A 25878-nucleotide genomic window follows, 5' to 3' on the forward strand; every position below is an offset into this window, starting at 1 on the left:
TTATTTCCTTTTTTTGTAATTAATGTAATTATCATTCATGGGATATAATACCCTTTGTAATTTGATTGCTCTTTGTCTTCGTAATTTTTTTCTACTTTAGTGATAGGAAGGTAAACATTAATGTAATCATCATCCATAGGCTGCGTACGTACTGGCGTGTGGTATAGTGGTTATCGTACTCGACGGCTGATTCAATGGTCACGAGTTCGAATCCTGTGTGTTTGTTGTGAATTTTCTGTAGTTTACTTCTGAATTCATTTCTGTGTATTAATTGTATATGTCGTAAAATGCGTGTATCAACCTCCAAATTCTCGGTAATTCAACCAGAAACTGTAATACATAGATTTTTTATCGAGAAGGAGCAACTGTTAGTCCCATCAGGGGTAACAGTTCGTCCCTACGCAGCAACCATGCAAAAAGAGGTAACTTTTAGGGAGTTACCCCTTTTAGGGGTAACTCCCTAAAAGGGGTAACTTTTACACCCCCGACATTTCGTCCCTCAAAAAAACTGAGGACTAACAGTTCGTCCCCTGACAGTTACTCCCTAAAGGACGAATCGTTCATTCTTTATGGAGTAATGGTTGTGGCGGTGCAGTTACCCCCCAAAATGACGAACCACGGACCCATTTTCGTCCTTTGCGGCTTAAAGTGTACAATATTTCTTCTTGACCAATCCCCCAGAGTGGGTATGTGCCAAAATTGGTAGGCTACAAACAAACAAAGCGAGCGTTAAATCGAAATGCCACCATCGTAACACGGCAACGAGACATTTCGAATGTCTGCTGCAAGTGAGCCTACTGCGAAGACTGGCCCTTGATACTCGTCTGGTTTGAAACGACGCCGACCTAGCTTGCGCTACTCCTGGTACGCATAAGAGACCAACCTTAGTGAGCGAAAGCAACAATGAACGCGGACGCCCTCCCGCCTGCGGAAGATCCCAACGCCCCGACGGATGGCGCACCGCCAGGTTTAGGAGACGCGCCGCAGATGCCGTCTGATGCCGTGCCACCGACCACGAAAGCCAGCGGACGAACGCCGGCAGTGCGGATCGTTGACCTCGAACTGTGGTACGGCAGCGGCGACAAACGGGTCGACATCTTCGAGGGGGTCAACATGACGGTGCCCCGCGGCGACATCTACGCGCTCCTAGGTTCCTCCGGCTGCGGCAAGACGACGCTCCTGCGCTGCATCATGGGCCGTAAGCACTTCCAGAAGGGCGACATCCGGGTCTTCGGCATGGCGGCCGGCACCCCGGGCTCCAAGATACCTGGCTCGAACGTGGGTTACATGCCGCAGGAGCTGGCCTTGTACAACGCGTTCACCATTGAAGAGACGCTGCAGTTCTTCGCCCGTCTCTACCTCATGGACCCGCAGCAGTGCAAGGAGAGGGCCGACTTCCTCGTCGGCCTGCTCGACCTTCCCGACCCGAAGCGGCTCGTGTCGTACTTGAGCGGAGGTCAGAAGCGGCGCGTATCGCTCGCCGTGTCGCTGATACACAGCCCTCCGTTCCTCATCCTGGACGAGCCGACTGTGGGCATCGACCCCGTGCTGCGCAAGTCCATCTGGAGCCACCTGAAGACACTGTCCGAGCGCGACAACATGACCATTATGATCACCACGCACTACATTGACGAAGCTCGTCTGGCCGGAACTGTGGCCTTCCTGCGCGAGGGCACCATACTGGCCGAGGAGTCACCCGAAAAGCTCATGGAGCAGCACAACACGCGCAACCTGGAGGAGATCTTCCTGCGACTCGCCAAGCAGGACAAGTCGTCCCTACCGCCGGCGCCCGAAATGGTCACTGTCGAGGACTCGCATACTGACCGACCGGCAACGCCGTTGTCGTTCATGTCGTCCGCCCTAGAGCAGCGACCGAGGATGAACATGAAGGACTTCGGCCGGTCCATGAAGAGGGTGGGCGCCATGTTCAGTAAGAACGTGATTAAGTTCCGGCGCAGCTTCGGCCTACTCGTGTATAGCATGTTGCTCCCTGCCATCGAAGTGAGCATGTTCTGTGCTGTGCTGGGCAAGGTGCCCACCGGACTGAGGATAGCCGTCGTCAACGAGGAGGCTGCGTCGTCAGCTGACACCACTCCGCTCCTCGGCACTGCTTTCTTCGACGCCATGGACAGCACAATATTACCGCAAGTGAGCTGTCGGCAGCGGGGTCGCTCATATCGCTCTCCTGGCAATATTGGCAATGAGTGTATACATGCTAGCCTGCTGTCATGTGAATGAGAACTCGTCTAACGTCGTGCTAATAACAAACTAAGCTCTTGGTATGACCTTCCGTGAAACCACTGCGCGCTCTGCTTATCCGTTCAACAACTATCATCCGAAGCTAGAAAGAACGCCTAAATTTTATTTTTAAAAATCGAAATATAAAACGAGATAAGCACCATATGACCAACTCCGCAAGGAAAAAAAAGCCTCAGTTCGGCTCACTGCATTCCTCAGAGCATCTCACACACACAAAAAAACGTAGTTGATAGCCTCCATGAAATCGTTGAATTATTTGCTTCAGTTTTACAAGATGTCAAATTTACAAGTTAGTCGTATATATTTAGAGCAATGTGCATGTCAAGCATGTCCACTTCGGGCCTACTTCCAACAGGTCAGACTTTGTCCAACTTCCAATACAGGTCAGAGTATCGTAATACGTTTTCAAGGCGGGTTTACAGATTTATAGCTTCATTACTCTTTTTCTTTACGTTTCTACTTTTGTTACAAAACAGACGCGCGCACAGCATTTAAATAACACTTTAGTGCTGCTAACAATCGCTATCTTGTAACTCCATCCTTTAAACGCCACCTCATTAATATCTGTTCATTCTCCTGCAGATAAACTACGACACCCTGAGCAGTGGCATCGAATCTGTGAAATCGGGCATGACGTACGGAGTGGTGCACGCCAAGGTCAACTTTACGACCAGCCTCAAGGCGCGCTTCAGCCCCACTGCGCAGCTGAGCGCAGCATTTCTGGATTTCGCCTCTTTGCACGCCCACCTAGACATGTCCAGTGAGCACATTTGCGAGCTTATGAACTTGGTGGGCGAGCTGGTACCGCGACCTATGGACAACTTATTCTTTTTTAGAATAACAGAGAGCTGAGCTAGTTGGTCAGTATTCATTCCAAAGAGACAGGGGGTTTCACAGTTATTTTTCACGTAGACCCCCACGCGTGCCGGATTGATAGGTTTGCCTGTTGCACGAGCATGCGCAGATCACTTTCCTTGCCTTCTTTCTTTTCCGACGTTGTGCGTCTCTTCAGTTGTTAGTCGGTGTTTGTGGTGCCGTGACTTCTTTCTTGTGTCTGTGTTTGCACGCCCTGTCTTTTTAGAATTAATCTTTTTCTTTCTCCATTGACGTGTGCACAGAGAAAGGGGTGGGTGGGGCTTGGGCTGTGCTCCCTGAAATATTTTGTGCTTCTAGAATCTCGGATACCCCCACTATAAGCCATCTTCGAAGTGGATGCACATATTGATCATTATAGTCAAGCATCGACTTGGAGCAGCGTTATATGCTTAATGGGATGTAAAGTAAAGTAGACCGAACTATTTGGCTCGTTGTTCTTCACCTAAGAGCAGCGTGGTGCCCGTCTCGTGTTCTTTTACTAAGTTTTTTTCCTACGTATAAAGCAGTACGTCTGGCCAACTGGTTCAAGAAGTACAACTATACAGCATGAATCTGGACGTGCACCTTCCCAGGTAGCACACATGGTCTAGAAAACGTTTTTTTTTAGGGATAAATGGGATAAAACGGATTCTAAACCAATTTCGACGTTTTAAAAACGTCACAGAAAATCCGTATTATATCCGTTTTTGATAACGTCTTGAAAACGCATTTTTTAAGACCATTTTGGTCTGCAATGTATATTTCAAGACGTTTGTTCGATTCTAAACCAATTTCGACGTTTTAAAAACGTCACAGAAAATCTGTATTATATCCGTTTTTGATAACGTCTAGAAAAGGCATTTTTCGAGACCATTTTGGTATGGAACGTATATTTCAAGACGTTTGTTCGATTCCAAGCCAATTTCGACGTTTTAAAAACGTCTTGTTCGTGACGTCTAGAAGACGCACTTTATAAGACGTTTTGTCGCCCAGCAGCGGACTGCGCGCCACTTGGCCCATGCATGCATGGGCATGCATGAACCACCGCGAATTGAAATTTGAACTCGAGCCTGCGCACGCCATCTCTCATTGCGATAAAGAAAGTAACGCACAAAAGGATGAAGGCGTATGGTGTCTACATTGCATCAGCAATAATGAAGACTTCAAAGTTCGTTAACCAGTAAACTTTACGTAATTTACTGTAATTTACTCGCAGCGATAACCGTCTAACTTCCGCACGAAGGCCTTAGCGCTGACTGTATCCATCCGCGCGGCCGTTGCTTCTGCAATGTCAGTTAAACTCGCCGATTTTGCTATATTTCGTGCTTGTGTCGTGGTTCGTGGAGGCTGTAAACGCAGCTGTGAAGAAACATACTTCGCTGCGTGTTAAACTTGCGGACCCGAATGCAAGTATGTCTGTGTGGAGCGACTGTTACGCTGACTGACGGTTAGAGTTCCGTAACATTCTCTGCGGAAAACTTCACTCATCAGCTTGCGCGCGGGACGCTCTCGCAACTTCCTTCTCTTCTATGCTCGAGGGACGGGCGTGGTTACTTTGATGTGCGATTAGTTTTCTGTGGATTTGCGGATACTCTAAACCACGGGCTTCTGTCATTTTTGAAGGTAAGTTCATTTTTACTGCATATGTGCTCAGTATTTGAGAACTATGGCAAATGAAAAGCGTGTTCCATTGCATCACGGGCTGCATATGCGACATGTTTCAGCAGTACGTTACTGCGGAATTTATTCAGCATACATGATAAAGCTGTCTAAACGTAAATGCACGTCATGGTTTCCGTTCATGCTCGAACGAACATGAGCAAAAACCATATTTATATTTGTTAACCTAATTTCAGTAATATGACCGTCTTTTCTTGGCCGCTTGATGAGGTTGTTTCAAGATACACATTAGCTTAAGCTGCGTGTGCCACGTAAGAAGCAGTTTTAGAATAGGGTACGCAAAGATAGCGTTCGTTGGGCGCATATGCTATTTCCACCACTTAACGTGAGTACGCAAGAGGATGGCGTACGACGCATGCGGAGTAGCCAGTTTTACAATGGGATACGCAGATAGCGTTTGTTGCGTACGTAGCGTATAATGCACGCGCAATGGCGGTGAACGAACGCAAAGCTTCGCGCACCCAATTTTAAAACTGCATTGTTGGAAGTTACGGCATGTGTCATCTGTTTTATTGTGTCACTGAAGTTTGTGGATGAGAGAATCTTTGCAGCGATAGCGTACTGGTTCGTGGTTTCTTCCACAGTACTAGCTGCATGTAACGAGAGGCTGGTCACGCTTTTCCGTTAGTTGCGAATTTCTGAGGGCATGAGAGTCAGACGCGTTTCACGAGGAGGAGTTCGGCATTCCGCATTTTTTCTCAGTGCTGCCTTGACTATCTCGATGCGCTTTCGGACTTGTGATTTATGTTTCCCCTACTCTGTTAACCTCCTCCTTTCTCGGTAAAGTCTGCAGCTCTTAGCAGAACCAAGAGGTTCTCTAATTGCGCGTCTTTTGTGCCTGGTTAAATATAGCAGGCTCGCTTCTGTCGCCGTGCGGTGTTATCGAGTTTTCATCTTTTCACACCGCCCTATTTTAGGTATAATAGCAAATAATGAAATGATCTTTTCTCCTATTTATTGCACGTGGTACTTGCCCTAGATGTTTAGAAACAAAGGCTACACCAACTAAATTATTACTTTCTTCTTTTTGATGGGTGGCTGACAGGTTTTAGTATGAAAAAAGATGGATGTCAAGATATTGACGTTTTGCTCTTTTCCTTGGAAACTTTCAAAAACAAAAGGTCACACTTTGTAAAGCAGTTAACTTTTTTGAGCGTCTTTGTTTGTCGGCATCTTCAAGAAACCGCACTAGGGCTATTATGCTAAAATATATTTGACGTGGAACGCTGCCCCATGCTGCTAATGGCACAACAACTTTCGTGTGTATGCTATTTGTAGTGTTCTTTGCAGACTTCCGGATGTGCCTAGTGATTTCCATCAAGTACCTGTCATGAAGCCATGTGTTCAGACTGACTTGCCACACATTGTGATATTTTGACACTGAGCAATGTGATGTACTAAGTGCAATACCCTGATCTGCCTCTGACAATCCTGAGTTTACAGCTGTGTGCTTATTGAGTAAAAAATGGGGAAGAGTCCAAATTTCTTCAGCTGAACTCTCTTATAATAATATTAATTTGTTCTTTTAGCCTGACGTTTTCTAATACTGGGCATCATAAAAGAAATATGTTTTATTTTATCAGGCTGGTATTTTCATATTCCTAATTTTTATTTATTCATTTTAGTAAGTGGCTCATTCATTGTAATTTTTGTGGTCGTTTCGATTAGTTTTCTGTTCATACATTTTGTTTTCGCGCTACAGTTGGTTTAGTTGTACTTGTTGTTATATGTCACTGTAACTTACAGTGTTCATATCTTCTGCTAGCCATGGCACATTTAAGCTTAACTGTGTGCTCTCTAGGGATGTCAGACCATAATTTCTGTGATAAGTTTTGTACGCTGCATTTCGAAGCCTCAAACCGTTACTTCTTTAGTGGGTGCCGTTTGAAACACATATGCTGCATCCACAAATGTTTTTAGCCAACGTCTAAAATGGCGCCTTTTGTTTCCAACGTCTATCTTACTTCTGTAATGATGCCAGAGCTTTTCCAACATTTTTTTCAACGAGAATTGTTCCAACAGAGGCATGTTGTAAGAACGTTCCTAAAAGTTTCATTTTGTGAGCAATACACTTCAGCAACAGTGATTTTGCAAGCAATTTACGTTCTTTTTTCATTACGTATTCTTGGCTGGGTGGGCCAAATATTATTTTGTAGTTTTGTTTTGTTATTAGTGATTTCAACACATTGGAGTCGATTTCCACTAACTGTGGTCTTATGTAGCGCTACTGAACGATTGTTTTGAAACGAAGGGAGACAAACACCAGGTGCTTGGTGTATGCCTCCTTTCCTGCTTAGAATGCTGTGTTGGAGCAAGATGGCGAGTTGGGCCTGTTGGTTTACGTTCATGTTTGGAAAATTAGGTTGAAGCACACTGAAAAAAAAGCGTGGACAGTAGAAGTGGACAGGAGTAAGCGCTGTCCTGTCCACTTCTACTGTCCACGTCTTTTTGTTGTGATGCTGTGTTGGCTGTGGCTCGGTGTAGCGTCTTCTAACTCATTCACCTATCGGATTGGTAGGACACATTCATCAATGTGCGATAACTGCAACTGCATACAGACTATCGATCATCATTTGTGCCGCTGTATGCTATTTTAAACACATCGCCGGACACTCAGTGTGCCAGTGTGCCTTCAGGAGCCTTGACGGTCGGCCTTTTCCCGAAGGAAATATCTTGGGAGTCTGTCTTCATGCACATCAGCCCAGAAAACCACACGAGCCCTCCTGCAGTACTTCAAGGCAACAAAATTGAGTGACCACCTGTGATACACTCCTCTGTGTGTGTGTTGTGAAATGCGTCTCTTTCTCTCTATTTTTACTCCCTCATTCTCCTCCCATGAGTAGGGTAGCAAACTGGACGCTAGTTAACCTCCCTGCCTATCCTCTGTTCCTTCTCTCTCTCTCTCTCTCCTTACTACAAGAAAAAAGTTCAGCGGAAGATGAAGAGTTGAGGAAATGTTTCATCGTGAATGCTTGTCTTCGTCAGGGCCCTGACGGCAGGGGCGTAGCCTCCCAGGGGGGGGGGGGGGGGTTCAACCGCCCCCCCCAAAATTTTCAATTTTGCTCGCGTTTATATACACGCACACATACAAACGCACGCACGAACATACATAAAGTATGGTCGAACCCCCTCCCCCCCCCCCGAAAAAATTTCTGGCTACGCCCCTGCCTGACGGAAACTAGTCCCCTTGTCGAGTCGTTGGCTTCAGCGACATTCCCTTTTCGACAATTTCTCTTCTCTTCATCCTTGCGTTTGATTAAGTAAAGCTAATGAGTCGACGCTTACATATTGCAGAATGGCTGTGCCAGATCCTAAATTTTGTCATATTGCATTGTTAGTTGTTTGACAACAATTTTGCTAATGATGAATCGTGCAACAAGAAGTGTTCTTGAAGGTTGGGTACTATATAGCTGCATTTTAATTACAGCGATATTTTGCGCTCTTTTGACGCTTCTGAATAATTATATCTGGTCGCATGCTAAATCGCATTTCGTGGTTTTCGCGTTTCTATGCTGTACGGGAATCATTGCTGTTTCACATAATAAATTATGACATGACCACTTTTGTCTGTGAATCTACTGAGCTCTCACTCTGTAATAGTAATTACAGAATAAAGCAACTGTAATTACTATAACAGAGGGGGCTTCCTAAAAACGTGCACCATTATAACTGCATGCGCAAAAACAAAACAGCTAAAAGAAAAGAGATCCTGCATGACGTCTCAAAGACGTTTAGAAAACGTCTTTTCAAAGACGATGCAATGGGATATTTTTATTTTTAAAATGGGATTTTTTGCGACGTTTTTAAAACGTTTTCTAGATCGTCTTAAAAACGTTTACAAAACGTCTTTTCAAAGACGATGGAATGGGATATTTTTATTTGTTTTACAAATGGAATTTTTGCGACGTTTTAAAAACGTTTTTAAAACGTTTTCTAGAACGTCTTAAAAACGTTTTTTAGATCGTCTTAAAAACGTTTTCTAGATGGTCTTAAAAACGGATTCTAGCCGGACATTAGACGAGATATAAAACGTTTTCTAGACCTTTACCTTCTATTCCGTGACGTTTTCTAAACGTTTTTATCGTCTCGGATAAACGTTTATAAAACGTCAATTATCCGTTTTGTGCTACCTGGGTTGTGATGCTAAGTAACTTAACTTTGACTTAGTGTGTCTGTTTTGTTTGTTTGTTTTTTTCTTTGGGTGTATATATGATTTTACGTAAGACATTTGGGCGCCACCACCTTGGGCTGTTAAACGGATGTTTTCTTTTTATTTCACGACGTGAATTGATAAGGTCAGGAAACGTCGAATGCATCAATCGAACCATTATCAGGGGTATACGTCAACCGTAGCACTAAAGATACTAAACGGCAAGGTTAACAGCCCAATATAGCAGCACCTAAACCCATCCGTAAAACAGTCTATACCTTAACCAAAATTTCGCGCCGTCTCTCGTAGAAACCATCGTGATGACTTTGAGAAGTCGCGTCGTCACCACGTCATCACAGTTGTCCTCCTCTTGTGTATGCTTCTATCAGCCATCCGTACACATTTTATTAGGTTTATAAATGTCCAGCGACAGTCCATGTCATACGTCGGCAAAAATAAAAACGGAGCTCACTCAGACTCACCCAATAAACATATTTTGAGCATAGGGCTCACTCGGGCTCAACCAAAATATTACTTATCCGGACTCACACAGACTCACGGCTTGACCTGAGTTTGAGTGAGTCTGAGCGAGTCGACTCACGAGTTAGTTTGCTGACCTATGGTCCATGTACTGATGTGTGTGTGTCCGGTATAACGAAAGAGCACTAGCGACAAGACAATTACGTCCAGCACCACAGCGGAAATTTCATGTCTCTTCATGCCGTAGACCAGCAAGTGTCCATGACCATGGAGAAATACATGGTAAAAGCACTGGAAACGGCGTTGCCATCAGCGCAGATCGACATGCTCTACTTTCAAAGCGTTCTTGTGGTGAGTACCGAGAAGCTTTATTTTGCATTTACCTTAGCACAAGTGCGATAGTCATAAATTTTTTTGAAGGGACCCTGCAACACTTTTTCAGCGTGGTCAAAAAACGCTGCCTATCGGTATAATCGAGGGTCCCGAGAACACGCGAGCCAAACATTATAGCGCAGTACGCGGCCTGGAATTTACAATTTTCAAAGTCAGCTAGAAACCGTTCCCTCTTTTCTCTACAAATAATGTCATATACCCTAATCGCTGCGTCATATACCCAGTCCACGGCCGTTGGCTGGTTTCAGCATGGCGAGCTGCTTAGTTACCGTGGCCGCCGCGAGATGCCGCCACGTGCCCGCGCGCTCGCTCGCGATCGCACTGAAAGTAATCCGCGCCTTCGAAGAAAAAAATGAAAAGAAAGTGTTCAAGGCCATTACGCGCGCTGATGCAGGGACGCACCTTCTTGCCCCCTTGTCATCCCCCTCCCTGCGTAGCTTTTAGCGCGCTCGCTGACACGAAAGGAGGGAGAGAGAGAACGCTTTAACCGTGCTGCAAATCCCTGTAACCCCGCTCCTACTTGACGGATTCTAAAAATTTTTGCGGCAGTCGATTCGTCAGGCAATGAGATATTTTAATGAAGCCATTAGACGATTACTTGGAAAAGTGTTACAGAGTCTTTTAACGTAATTTTCATGTGTGATGCATGCGAGACAACGTACAGTGACCGCAAATATGCAAATGTACGCCACCTTTGTAGCAGATTAGTTGGGGTCGCTGCGGTGGCTTGGTGGTTACGGTGCTCGGCTGCTGGCCCGAAAGACGCGCGTTCGATCCCGGGGTGCTATGCAAGATGGCCCGAGCTTCTCGGGAACACGAGCTTGCTCCGAGTTCGCAGTACGGCGGTCATGATAGGAAGACAGTGCGTAGCGCGCGATAGCAGCGTCGATAAAAACGGCTACAAGAACGAGCACGGCGTCACAAACGCATGCGCGGCATTTGCGGCGATTTTCAAGGGAACACCGCGAGCGCACGCGTCAGCGCCACCGCTCGGTCAACATTTCAACAGCGCAGCGACGTCAGCGTGATTGTCACGCTATCTTTTTGCCCACTGAACATCGCGCCTCCCACAGGCGTGTTCGTGGGCGTTTTTCCTCTTTCAGGCAAGTTCTTTCGTTCCACCGGCAGCATGGAAATCTCCACTCTTGAAAGGCAACAAGGGCGCACACGCAGCACTCTCGTGCAGCTCGTTTCGCTTCTCTCGAACATTACAGATAAATAAATGGACAGGTTACTGCTACTTACATTACACGTCCGAAGATTTTCCTGCAGTAACGGATCGGTAGAAACGATGTCTCCACAGACAAGTAAATAGTAAGATTTCTTGCCGCACACGCCACCAGGGGCGCTTGCTTCACGATCGTAAAATAACAGCGCAAAAGACGACGTCCGAACACACAGAGACAAACGAGCGCTAGCCCGATTTAACGCCATTGATTCGCGGCTGTGAATGGTATACGTCGTGAGCGTGGTGAAATTGAATGCGAGACATTGTAGCCACGTGATGATATAACCCTCAGTTCTTCGTGCGTGTGTGCATAGTCCGTGCGATTACGCTCATAGATGAATCGTGCCGCTCGCTGGCGTTGCGGCGTGAGCAATGCTCCTCGGCAAGAGCAAACGCGGTGGGCGGACCCGATCTTCGCCGCGGTCGTCTGTCAAACAAACTGAGTGACGCGCGAGCTCGGGTACAAACTCGTTGATTCTGAAAAGGCCCCACTTCAACTCGTGACTGTCATAGTGCCGGTGTGACTTTCAAGCGTTTCATGCGGTGGACGCTAAGCAGCAGCTTCTTTGCATATAAAATAATTTGGTCAGCTTGCACTACTTGTGCAAGGCTGGAGCCATCGGAGGAGCTTGTGATCACCTAGCTTCTTCCAGCTTTTTACGTGGCTTGTCTACTCAGTCTGATCCATCTGCTTCGGAGTGAACACCACATCACTTCGGCCTCAATATTGATGGTGTTAATTACGTAGGTCTTAATTAACATGATATTGAATAGTCCTGTCTTAATTGGTAATGAATGAATCAACACGACATTAATTACTCAATCTAATTACCAAGGTGTTATTTAGCACGGAGCTAATTAGCATAACCCTAGTTATCAAGATCCAGATTAGCATGGCCTTAGTGAGTAGGCTCCTAATTAAATTCGTTTTAATTAGCACAACTAATTAGCGTCGTGTAAATTGGAATGATCTTAATTTGCTCAGTCTTATCTTTACACGGCTTCTTTGGCATGATCATCGTAAGATGTTGCTTAATTACCTTGGTCATAGGATGTCCTGGCTTAATTAGCTAGGTATACCAACCAAACAATTATCTAATCAGCGGGGCGCACGTGCTCGGGAGCGAGCAGACGATTAATAAGAGGACGAAGAGGGCGCGCGCCGGCCGAGGAACGCACTAGAATGTACTACAGGCCGTCCATGATGATTACACATGTGGCCTCGGCGATTAGCTCGGGCCGCAGTGTTGTAAGGCGCTCGACCGGAGCTAATCTCAGAGGCCGCGGTGCTTATTATTCTAAAGGATACTTAGTGCAGGCATTAAACACTTGAAAATGAATTTAAACAACCCGTACCTCTAAAAAATATCGTTAGTAAAAGTTTCTGAGACTTTTCTTGCATGGGTGCACTTCTGCACTATGTGGAACGACAAGCAAATGAAAGAAGATGCCTCTGGTTTCAAGACACCACCCAACTTTGTCGACCGCCCTTCACGTGACGCCGCGTTCCAACGTAACCGATGGAACGCAGCGCGCGCTGAGGGATGGATTTCACCTTTTCGTACTGTTAGCTCGTTCAAAAGGGGGTGTCACCAGAGCTCGGAAAGATTCCGAGTTTCGCCAAACTCGGGCCATCCTGCATAGCACCCCCGGTCGCATTTCGATGGGCTAAATACTAAATGTCCGTGTACTATCTAATGTCAAAGCACGTTAAAGAATCCCAGGTGACCGTAATTATCCGAAGCCCTTCACTATGTCTCATAGCCTGAGTCGCTTTGGGACGTTAAACGCCTTAAACCAACCAATCATCAAATGACTTCTTAAAGGGACACTAAAGACAAACAATGAATTGGTTTATATTGATATAGTGTGCTCGGAGAACTCTTGTGTAGTTTATTTCACCGCCATAGGTTTATTATTAGAGGAGAAAACCAAGTTCAAAGTTTCATTTTTAAATTTCGCGCCGAACTTTGTAATTCGTGACGTAAGAGATTTCAAAGAGCATTTAACGTATTTTGGCGCCACTGACTCGACCAAATTTCCGCAAACTCGTTATGTCAAGTCTCTGGCCTCCTCAGAGGACAATGTACTTCGATTTAACCGATTAGGAACTACGTAGGCCCAAGCAGGCGCCGTCAAAAATATGTGACGTCATGGCAAATGGTGCGGGAATTCCAAGGTGGCGTCGCCACCTGTATTTTCTTTTTGCGCGTTTTCTCGCTTATTAAGCGTCTTCCCGCAGCAAGCGTGGTGTTTTTGGTATCGTGGAAGACCACTTTACTAATGCGAGAAAAATCGTTTTGCTCTTTAGTGTCCCTTTAACCACATGCGAAACAATAAAAACACTTAACTTTTTCTTCATGCCGAGGGAAATGCTTTTCCAGAGTGAATATTAAAAATTTTGTTCGCTGTATATCATGCGCTGCGAAAATAGTATTTCGCTTATGTCAACTGCAAATGTCTTCAATCGCAAACGTATTTTCCGTATTTCGTGCACTCATCGATTCCAGCACATCCAAGGCTACCATAACGAGTCGTTTAAATTTTATGCCATAAATTTAGGCTGTTTAGTATTACATGCTCATTTACTGCCTACACTCCCAGTATTATAGTACACGAAACTTGGAAAGTAAACAAGTACGCATCCGCGACCGAACATGTTTAACACGTGACCTTTTGCGTTGTAATGGCGACAGAGAGAAGAGCCCGTCATCGGCAGCAGGGAACCAACCTTCACCGAATTTGTCGCTCCCGGACTTATCATCACGCAAGTAGCAATACTGATTTATTAAAGCGAAAGCCTTAGATGCTTCATCAAACGCGAAAATTGGCCGTCGGCGTCGGACACAGCACGAGTGTACTAGAATATTCTAGTACACTCTAGCACGAGTGATTCAAAAAACAGTCATGTAATGACGTCACCATAGGACGGCGTCATGACGTCAAAAATCGCCAAAATTTATGATGTTACAAATTTTGGTGCGACGTCACATGATGCTGTCATCATATAACATCGTAGCTTGGTAAAAGGTGGACCGATCACGGAAGCAGTACAAATCCAGGTGGCCTCGAGAGCCACCACAGGAGAGACTGGCGCTGCTATCGCTATGACGTGTTAAACGACATCACGTGACTCGCCTTTGCCGCCGAAAGCCACGCCAACGCTGCATTTCATCCCCGAGGTTGAAATTCTGTTTTTTTTTTTTTTTTTTTTTGCTTCAATGAGTGCCGAAGTGCCGAACTTATTCGACCTAGCCATGGTGTGAGTTTCCGGGCCCCAAAACCAAGAAGCAGCGAGATGCATGGTTGATAAAGCTGGGAATGGGGAAGCAACCCACCATTCATTATCGCGTATGTAGCAAGCGCTTTCGCGAAAATTTTGTGTGCTGCGTTGGAGATAAAATGTTCGTTGAGTAGGAATTAGTGGAACTTTACGGGACTGCACACATAGGAATTTAAGACGTTTATTAACGCCAGGTTGGAAGGCTTATTCCAGCTGTTTGAAGCACAAGGGCGGTCAGAGTGATTTTGTCCTGAAGCTATTCTTTTGCTAAGGCAGGTAGCGCAAAGAAACACGGACACAAGCGAAGAATAAGTACACGGGACAAGAGTCAACTTCAAACTTAATGAGTTCTTAACATGAGTTCCCACAAACTAGCCCAGTTATCCGTTCTCGTAAATGTTCTTTTGCGTTGAATATTCGAACGTGGTCGGCCTCATACAATGCCTCTCCTGTTAGCAGCCGTGATGTGCTGAGCTGCTGGTCCACGAATTAGTTGAGGCCAGAGACCGGCATATTCACTGAAAACGAGATACGGCAACTGTAATTAATAGTCGAACAAGCGATGCACACATATTAAAACGTGCTCGTGTGATATCGCATCAGTCAATACACCTCGCACAGAGAAGCACAGCGTAGCGTGGATTAAGGAGACAAAAATATACGCGGTTGAAGTTCCACTTAATTAAATATATCTGCTGTAAATCGTCGTCCGGCAATGGTGAAAGTGGCAAGCCGCACAACCCACGGTTGTTTTGAACCGTGAGTACTGTCATTGCGGCAAAGGAGCTCATGGCTAGCTTAATGAAAGATCACGCGAACTTAACCAATGTCAAAGCATCGTTTGCACTCGGCTATTTACGCGCTGAAAACTAGGGCGATGTGTTGCCGTCAACCGCACGCGGCAGTCCACGTAAAGTACACGTAAAGGGGCTTTAAGTACACGCGGATCGAAACGTTACCTCGCGCACCTTCCGCGCAAAAGCAAGAGACAGGTGCGCGCAGTCGCGCTTGCCTCTAAACATAAATGTACGCGAGATGCGGGAATACTTCGAGTTACAGATTACTATACTCGCCGACAACTTTTCTTGGCATTGAAGCGAAGGCTACAGAGCCACAATGCACGTATCCTACCGCTAATGAATGTAGTCCCACAATTGCGTGCGTATTTTCTGCGTGAGATATATAAAATGCTCCTTCATTTTCTACATGTAGCTTTTTGTGACGGAACGCAGCGCACACAAGCGAGGCGAGGTCACGTGATCCAACCCTGCACGTCACAGCGATTGCAGCGCCCGCGTCTCCAGTGGTGGGCCTCGCGGCCGTGACTCTGCCATCATATAACTAGAGCCTGCGCCTTCATGCACCGTAACAGGAGCTCACCAGCCGTATATACACTCAGCTTCTTGAATAGGCAATGCGTGGCTTACTTACGGTGAGACACTACGTGCCTGACGTCATACGCGAGGCATCTGTACGTGGTCGACAGAACAGCAGCACAAAAAAAAAAAGTTCGTTTTAATGTTTTCGCGGTACAAAACGTTTGACAAGCTGGATGAAGATCGCGATATATGCGTGCAAGTTTACTCCTCCTTTTGTTGTTGTTGTTTTTGTTTTGCAGGTTTATCTATTTCATATCGGCAACGCTGTGCATAAACACGCTGCTCGGCGAAAAAGGTGACGGTCTGCTCGAAAGGTGCATCGTCGCCGGTGAGTGGGCCATGCATGTACTCACCGGCGCTAGCTTTAGACAATAGACGGTGTTCAGAATGATTTCGCGCTCCGCTTGTGAACTCCACTCGCGATCGACTTATTTGACTGATATTGCGCGCCCCCCATAATTGCCTAAGGGAAGCGCGCCAAGTCAGCCCCGTCATTGTTTAAAGAGCAGTGTTATGGCCACGCACGATAATGGCGACCGAAGGCCCCTGATGTTTCATTACAAGAACTGTTTAATTCCCATCTTTACTCCTGGAAAGCCAGGAGGCGATTATGAGAAGCACATCACTGCTTTCTTTTTATTTTAGGGGCGAAGCTCCTTATAGCATCACCTGGTCGGTAGTCGCTCCGTCCGGCGTTCCCCCGCCGTCGCGTCTCCCGTATCATTCAATAGATGGCGCTGTCCCATAGAGATGCATGCAAACTGCAGTTGGGTGACGATATACTAGATGGCGCTGTCCCATAGAGATGTGTGCAGTATGGCGGTTGGGTGAATGCACGCTAGATGGCGTTATAGGTGCCGCTGCTCTCAGATCGGCTGCTGCGCCCGTTATCTCTCATTCTCCTTGATCGTCGCCGTACGTGGAGGAGTGCGCTTGCCGGATCGTGCTGCTTGGCGGACCATGGACGACGAGGAGCGCCGGGCGCGGCAGGCCGCTGCGTCTCGTGCTCGTCGGCAGGATCCTGAGGTGCGAGCTCGAGAGGCTGCCGCCAAGCGAGCGCAGCAGTAATCAAAGCGGCGTATCGCTTTGATTACTGCTGGGCGAAACCACTGAACATTTCCCGGTGTAACCATGATTGCTTCAGGAGCTTCGCCCAAGCTCTTCATCATTCACCCGTGGATATGCTGTAATTTTTTTTATTTCATCCATTGTGAAGCATGTCTTTTGGACTCGACCAACCGGGGGGGGGGGGGGTCGATGCTATGAAAATGTGCCTCCCTATAATGGGGAACCCTATGGTTGTAGTATAATGAGGCGGCGTATGACTTTCACGGCATTACGGGGAAAGCAGCGCAAGCGCTTCGCGAAGGTGCCGGACTGCTGCACGATGAATCGTAGGCACCGAACCATGCATCCAACGGTACCTGCTCATTCAAACTACGCAGGTGTGCGTCCTTACGAGATCGTGCTGGCGCACGTGTGCTCCCTATCTTTCGTGGTGGTCGCCCAGGACTTGCTCTTGCTCTTCGTCGGTTTCGTGGTGTTCGAGCTGCCCTCGAGGGGCCCGCTCTTTGGCGTAATCATCATAGCCATCATGCAGGGCATGTGCGGCATGGCGCTCGGTACGAGGTGCTCCTCTTATAGAGGCCAAATACGGACGATCATCTACAGATCAGGGGTCTCAAACAAGCAGCCCGAACCTCACATGACTGTCTTCGTCCCATATACATGTTTGTTTTTTTTTAATTTTCTCAACAAGTACGTTCATGAGCTCCACAGACATGACTGGTCTGAAGCACTTTTTCATGAGGCACCCCACGCGGTAACCATGAGCTGAAATATAACCGTGAGACAAAAACTATATATTTCAGAATCTGCGGCCAAATTTTAGTAATTCTGGAGATCGGTATCGATATGTTATTAGAATCCTAGCGCCAAATCCTCTTCAGACATGACACGTGTGAGACATGGGTAAGGCGCCTTCTTTCAAACGGCGCCGTTACTGACAATTCACCCCCCTCTCCGCCTGCTCCAACCTTCTACACTGTCCAAGCCTCTTGCCGGACTAAATTGCGTTTCCGCGGCCCGCTAGCTGAGGTGGGTTTGAGACCCCTGTTCTTCATTGTCTACGGACACCAAGTCTACCGTTTATATGCAGTCGTCAGTCGTGCTATCACGCAGGAAACATACGCGGCATGGCGGTCGACTGGAAGCCCACTTTGTGCTCTGAAACTATATAGACGGTTTCACTTGATCAGCATCGTGCACATAGGCGTATCTACCAGGGGGGCAAGGGGGGCGCTAGCCCCCCCACTGAGGTATGTTGGGGGGGGGGGGGGGGGGCGGAGCCCCCCCACTTTTGACAGTGGTTATTTTCGGCTGCAGACTGGGAAACTAACAAGTCAGGCAAAGTTTTACTTGAACGCAGCAATAATGTAATTCTGTAATAAAAATTGTCCTACGATTCTGCGGTGACGACTATCCTCCGTGTGTCATGACCACGCACTTTGGCTACCTGCCAGGGGCGTAGCCAAGGGGGGGGGGGGGGGGGGTTGGAGGGGGTTCAAACCCTCCCCGAAATTTTTCAGTTTTGCTTGCGTATATATACACGCACACATACAAACGCACGCACGAACATACATAAAGTATGGTTGAACCCCACCCCGAAAAAAATTTCTGGCTACGCCCCTGCTACCTGCGGTGCCGGCTGCCTATTCCACGTGTGTGCATCTTGCGCTCGAGCATTGCAGAGGACGCTATCGCTCAGCAGGGGCTCTATAACATTACTGCAATCTGTCATGATTTCAGTTTTCCTGCCTGGTCTGAAATTTATGTAATCCGCGATGCAAATATAAGCGGGAACCAGTAAACGTTTTATAGCCTGATCAAATGCTCTCCTTTTTCAGGAAATTCAGTTTCTTTGAAAACGAAAAGCATCGCGACTGCTCCATATTCAAGCTGCTGTGAGTTGATGAGTATGCAGAAGTGTCCAGTATTTTAGTTGTGCCTAGCCAGGACAGCTAAAATAGATTCCCACTTTAGTCTCCGATTAGCCAGCTTCACTCGGCTTATCATATGGTAGCCTGCAGCGATCGTGGCGGGTTGTAACAATTAAGGCAGTGGACTCGAGTACATTGAGAAGCCAAGCTTTCAAGTTTGAACCGTTACTTGATCTACCTCACCAGGGAGGTGATCAGCGCCCACGGTTTTCTGGACAAAGAAGGCTGCTTACCTGCAAAGGATTGTGTCTGTTCCTAATAACGTTTATTTCTCTCTCTACCTCTTTGACAGCAACGATGAGTTCACAGAGAGTCGTACACGCGCAAAAACAGCGCAACATCATTATACTAGTACTGAAAGTATCTCTAGTACACATATAAATCCATGTCGCCCGCTGCTATAAGTAGCCGCTGCAAATGTGATTGGCGGGCAGCCTTCTTAAATTACGTTCAGAAAGAGACACTGTCTGGCTATTCCGAAAAAAAAAATCAGTTATTGTTCAGCACAGTAATTGTGCTTATTGTGCACACTTCATTTTACCGCGAGTTTTCGCAGACTTGTGACGTCACGTAACGATTGCAGGCGATTTTATGGCACATTGAAAATGTTTGACGAATAGCGAAGAACCAATCACAAACAATGCGCCGCATTGAAAATAGTTCATTATTATTATTTTTTACGCAGTCATGCGTACGTGGTAATTACACGGTGGATCACTTACGCGTCATTTGTTGCGTCGTTTTACGAGCAGGCGCTGTGAGCATGACCAAGAAAATTTCAACCAATCATTAACAGCTAACGACCTATAAGGAAGGAAATAATGCGGGGTAGTTTAAGGTAGGTCACCATCTTCGAGAAAAAATTTTACAGTTGCAGTCGAAAAGTTATATTTATAATTTTGGCTTGTAGGGCTGATGTAAATTTAAACTTTAGAGTGATGAAACTGCAAAAATGTAAAAAACAAAATTTATAAAAATCAAAATGTGCCAAAATATGTATGTTGCGCCAACAGTCATAACTACAAAATGGTTGGTGCGATTAAAACGCAACCTGGCAGGTACGTAGTGAGGACACTATCCTGTGCATCTAACCTCCACGATCAACCCATCTCTAAGATAATGTTCGTTATCGTAAAAAGACTGAAAAAGTTTATATTTGACAGCTTTGTTTTGCGCAAAAGTGGCCATAGTACAAAAAGTTACTGCTCATTTTCAATAATTCTGCTTGAATGCACAGCTCAACCTATAAAGAAATAGTACGCAAAATTATATATGTAAAAATCTTTATCAGAAAGAAAGTTATCACTGTTTGCGTAAGTGTAGGATGCAAAATATTATGTTTTGAGAAAAATGGCTTTAAAGATTTGAATTTAATGTCCATATAATGAAGAAACATTCCATACGTCTGAAATTCTCTAGGTCAGGGACCTCTTCTGAAGCGGCGCATTCTCTTTTTGAGCGAGCTGATGCACATATACTTTTTCTAGCTCGTTTTGAGTCTCCAGCTGACTCTCATCTACGTTCGCCACAGCAGCTCCACGCTTGGTTTATGGACTTCATAACTTGCGTTGATGCTTCTTTTTCGTCCTATACTTTGACATATTTCATGGAGCACAATAACTTATTCCATGAAAGGCCAGAACTAAGTCCAAGAGCTCGAAGTGGTGTACGAAAAAGCACTGACAACCGTACGAAAATGCGCGCAACAACAGAGTGCCGAAGCCGTGTAGTGGAAATTTTCAGATAAATCTTAAACATCATGCCCCACAAGCTTTAGAATGTACTTAGACAACTTAGCATTACATAATATGTATAAGGAAAAACATTTATGACGACATTACAGGTGTTGCGGAATCAAAAACCTTCAGTTTCGGTTTCGAATGTGTGGTTGGAAAAATGGTCATAACTTTCGAACGGCTCAAGATAACTACATAAATCTCCTTGCTAAATATTCTTGCATAGACAAGGAGCTTGAATATGTCAAATCCAAAAAAAAATCATTTAAGAAATGCGTTTTTGAAGGTGGTGACCTACCTTAACGTTATAATCGCCCAATTTTTTTCAAAGAAAGTTTGAGCTTACACAGTTTTTGTAGGCTATTTAATTGGAGGAACCGGAGGGGAGGAGTAAAGGGCCACTTCGCCGCTTTTCCGTCCACCCCCGCCCAAGTTGGGAAAAGTAGGAGGGCAAGGAACGACACCAGTATATAAATTCGTAGTCATTTATAATGTTATAATTATACACAGCCAGCTCAATGTGGTTTGCTTAAGTATTAATCGACTGAACTTGGTCTTCTTCTTCAGAAAGACTTTATATTAGAGGGCTCTAACAGTAAAGAAATTGGCACTCGGCTTATCCTGAAGACTTCTGCGAAGTACCTTGCTTTATCAGCCACATGTTCTGTTTAATAAGTGAGAATTTAAAGTACTAGGGTCATAGCAGGTTCTTCATACTCATCGTATCTACAACGCCAAACTACACACACACACACACACACACACACACACACACACACACACACACACACACACACACACACACACACACACACACACACACACACACACACACACACACCACGCGCGCACGCACGCACACACACACACACACACACACACACACGCGCGCGCGCGCGCACACACACACCACCCACCACCACACACACACACACACACACCACACACACACACACACACACACACACACACACACACACACGGCGGACATAGTGAGCGACGCCAGCCCCCCCCCTCGCGAACGAGTTGGTACGCCACTGATCGTGCGTATATATGTGCGGCCTGTATGGTATGCAAACTTCAGGACAAATTCACACATTTTACGATGCATATGTTTTGTGTTTGCATTCAATACTTTCACGATATACGAGTGAATCAACTCACTCGACTGAACTGCACTACTACAAAAGTCTTCGGCTTTTAAAGCCCCGTGTCTGTCAACACTGAGGACCCAGGAACCGGTGCCCGCACCTCCCGCCAATCCTGCGACTTGCCGTCCCGGCGTCCGGCCTTCAGAAAGGAGGCAAAAAGGGCGAGAAGACCAATTGGGGAACACCAGTGCAACACAAAATTATGATCACGCATCACGCCCCGACGACTCCACAGCCGAAATGTCGGCGAGGAGGTTGAGTCCGAAGAAGGGATGAAAGGTCGACCGTACCTCTTATGCCGCTGCCGGGAACACTCGTAAGATGCGTTGATGGCTGCCTTCGGGTGGAAGGCCCCAAATGGTTCGATGAGAGCGGCTACAGCGGCGCAGTCTCACGCTAACAAATACCACACAAGAAAGGAGAGGTGTCGAATTCGGAGGACAGGGAGACAGTCCACTCCAGCATGTGCAAACTAGAGTTACTGTATATGCTACCTTTAGGTAGTAACTCTAGTGCAAACCTTTATGTCTGCGCTCGGGTAAAAGAATGCAACGGTTTGGTGAGAACCCCTCCAAAGGTGCCATCTCACGATGAAAACACCGAGCCAAAAAGGGGTCTCCGAATTCCAGCGTCGTTTTGCTGGGAATCCATCCACGCGACATGCCCGGCTCGCGAAGACGCGGCGTTCCGTGCCTCCGTCTAAGCGTCGATACAGGGGGGGAGACAGCATTCCGGCAGACAGGTGCACGCAAAATGGCGTCTGCCACGAAGACTTCCAGGGCCAAACGCAGGGCTTAAAGTCAGGGGGGGCCCGGCCCTCCCCCTCGGCATTTCATACGGCGGCACTGCGGCACCCATTTCACAAGTGCTGGAGTTGAATTTTTTGGCAGTATACCCACGAAACACGAAACCTCTATAAAACGTTTTTTGGAGGTTTATAGAGGTTTATAGAGGCCTTGTGTTTCGGGGAAATTATACTCTGCAATTTTCCGAACAATGATTTAATCGCGAACGTTTGGTTGACGGGGTGTCAGCACAACAGAAGAAAACAGGTATCGTCGTCTGCTGAATGCAGTTCACTGAGACACTGAACACACCGGGCAACGCCTCCTGAAACTACGGGTCACCACCCTATTCGACATAGCGTCTGCGTACTGATTCACGAAGCACCCGAGTGTGAAGCTACCTGCTCGTGAATCAGTAATGGTTCACCTTTGTCTGTTTAGTTTGCCACTCAATTTTCATTCTTCTAGTTGTGCATCACAAGTCTGCTGTAATTGCAAAGGCGCATGTATTTTGCCTACTTTATTAGGCAAGTGGTAGTGAAAATAAAATATAGCATTGCCGTGCCTGGGGTTCTGAATCCAGTGAGTCAACTAATATGTTACTTACTTTGAGCTCGCATATCTTTAAGCCTTTACATCCCGAGTTATTTTTGAAAAATCGTTCCCAAAATAATTTCATTTAATGCTTGATTGGATTGACACGTCGAATAAGTGCCCGAAATGCATTTGGAATAATATATGTATTTGTATAGCATTCATAAGCATTTGTTCAGTTCTAGAGACAGTTGGCTTCACTGCACTGTTATCATCGCAAACACCTCTCTTAACACTTAATCTATAGCATATATATATTGCCGCTTTATGAGGGCCCCCCTCCATTGAAGGGAGACTAAGCCCTGGCCAAACGTAACACCATGTGGGCTTGACAATATTATATTTTTCAGCGTCTCTCCAGAAGTTCACAGAAAATTCGCGCCTTACCTTCAAGGACCCCTGACACCGAATTTGGAAACTCGAGATGCTTGTGTTGTTTGATAGTCCTGCATGCGGGGGCACTTCTGACCGATTATGAGTGACGAGCGTTGCCTTTAAGATATTTTAATTTGGTTTTAAAGTAAGCCTGAGTGCTCATCTGAATTTTGAACTCTATCAACATAACCACTAGTATGACGTAGACGTAGGCCCCTTGTGACGTTGCGAGGTAAAGCAAGTGTTGTCGACGTCACAGACAGAAATATGCGCGGTGCATGCACTGTGGTATATTGCGAAGCGTGTTTGCTCTCCCACCTTCTCCTTCTTCGGTACGTGTCGGCAGGCAGCGTGAGCTCTCCGTGTGTGTGTTCTCCAACTGGCAGTTCAACAAGCGCGTGGCTGACGTCCCAATACTGAGCGCACATCATCACGCGTGCCCCGAGGCGCGACCGCCGCGGCGCGGCGCTAGTTTCTTATCCTCTTTCGGCGCGCGTTTTGAACCTACACTAAAAATGACCACAATTAACGCTGCTAGGATTATTTAGTTTCGATGGAGGCGAAAATGTCTGAGGCCCGTGTACTTAGATTTAGGTGCACGTTAAAGAACCCCAGGTGGTCGAAATTTCCGGAGCCCTCCACTACGGCGTCTCTCATAATCATATCGTGGTTTTGGGACGTTAAACCCCAGATATTATTATTATTAGGATTATTTAGACATCACGTTGGAGGATTTACGGTGTCATTCCGTGATTACAAGACATAGACATACTTATTACAACATAAATGTCACAAACAAGAAATCGGCTGTCAGGGGCCCTTTCAGCTTTTTTTAGCACACCCAGTGCTTAATGTCGGGGCATCCAGACACGGAAATATCCCCTGGATCCGCGCATGGTTTCGCCTGTTCCCTCTCTTCGGATATAGGACACAGCTGGTGCTTTGCAGTTGTTGCTTTTTTTTTTATTCTAGCTACTGGAGGCAGAGCGAATAATTTGCGGTATAATTGTGGGGTGATGTCTGGCTAGACGGATATACTTCAGGCTGAGCCCCCTCGGACCGTTCACGTCCCTTTTATCCACAGGTCTGATGTGCTCTGCAGTTCTGGAAACGGCTACAACAGCCGCCATGGTAGTGGACGGCATTAACTACCCAATCATGATGATCAGCGGTAAGCGACCTAAATTCAACCTCATAGTGGCACTTTAGCCTTGCAGCTGAATAGCTGCAAACTACGCCGGCATTTGCGGTGTGAACCTTTAGCAACGCTTTGCCTCTCCGTCGACTGTGTGTAACAGCGGGCTTTATTTTCTCCGCGTGCCGCAGGCATTCTCTGGCCTCTGGAAGGCATTCCGAAGTTCATACGCTACTTCAGCTACGCAATGCCTCTGACGCTTCCTGCTGATGCGTTGCGCAGCGTCATGTCCAAAGGGTGGGGGCTCACGCACCCCAACGTCCTCTCGGGCCTGCTCGTGAACACCGGGTGGACGATAATCTTCATCGTCAGCTGTATGCTGCTTTTCCGCCAGTAGAGGGGACGCATGGACTTTATGATAGCTTATCGACCTTACTGCAACGAATCATGACTGTTGTATAGAGCAGCGTATGACGCTGCCTGACAAAACGAATGCGCACAAAATAAATATGCACGTCGCCTCCTCTATCAGTTCAGTTATCATCAACTGCAGCGAAACTTTGGACCACGAAAAAAGCGTAGTATGGTCCGTGGCGCTCCGTGCAACATTTAATTTTGCACGCGAGTTAATGCATTCCAAAAATGTCAATGTAGCCACCTTCCTGAAATGAAACTGTAGACAATCGCCATAAATGAATGCATGGAGAATGCAGGCAGAATGATTGATAATGGCGAGTCGGTCATATAAGTGAGCGGACCCAAAGTTAAAGGGACCGACAAGTGATTTTTCTCGACCCAGTTTTTTACGGCGCGACGGGAAGCTCACCCTTCGTAGCATTTGTAGCTGCAGTGGTTTATCCGAAAAGCACATAGTTATTTTATAAGCAGTATTTTTCAATCTGAAAGGCTCCAAACACGCATGGAGGCTTGCTCCAGCAACGCTGAGAATTGATAGCGATGCCGCTAGCCCTTGTGAAAGCTGTCGTTCTGCTTTCGCGGGAGTTGCGGTAACTATGCTTAACCACCTTTATTTTGAGCTTTCCAACCATTTTTGAAAAAAAGCAAGCTGTTACAATGAGATGTGTGGCTTTATACACCTTCCTGGTATTTGTACAGCGTTGTGTGCGCCTGCGCCCAAGGTTGCCTGCGCCTGTGTCATGGATATGGCTTGTCCCGGCGTCGTTACTCTCTCGATACACGAGCAAAGCCAAGTAATCGAAAACGTAACTGTGCATATGCACGGACGCGCCGAGTAGCAGCGCACGTCATTTCTGAGACGAAGTGTAGGTAGCAAAACTATGTCGCTCCAAAATCTTAGCGACCTGGAAACTGCGTGCACGGTTGCATGAGCACGCTGAAAAGTTGCTCAAGACGCGCTGACGAGCACGGAATCATT

General features: G+C 46.5%; 1 protein-coding gene across 1 annotated transcript; it reads left to right on the top strand.

Moving 5' to 3' along the window:
• The first annotated feature begins 903 nt into the window (after positions 1-903).
• Positions 904-24879, top strand: LOC119376163 (ABC transporter G family member 20). The gene is made up of 7 exons (XM_037646083.2): positions 904-2148; positions 2842-3060; positions 13742-13812; positions 15947-16035; positions 17153-17329; positions 24432-24518; positions 24674-24879. The coding sequence occupies exons 1-7, from the start codon at positions 904-906 to the stop codon at positions 24877-24879; spliced, it is 2094 nt and encodes a 697-aa protein (XP_037502011.2).
• Positions 24880-25878: the final 999 nt, after the last annotated feature.

Source organism: Rhipicephalus sanguineus, unplaced genomic scaffold (assembly GCF_013339695.2).
Source record: "Rhipicephalus sanguineus isolate Rsan-2018 unplaced genomic scaffold, BIME_Rsan_1.4 Seq1108, whole genome shotgun sequence".
In the NCBI taxonomy this organism is placed as follows: domain Eukaryota; kingdom Metazoa; phylum Arthropoda; class Arachnida; order Ixodida; family Ixodidae; genus Rhipicephalus; species Rhipicephalus sanguineus.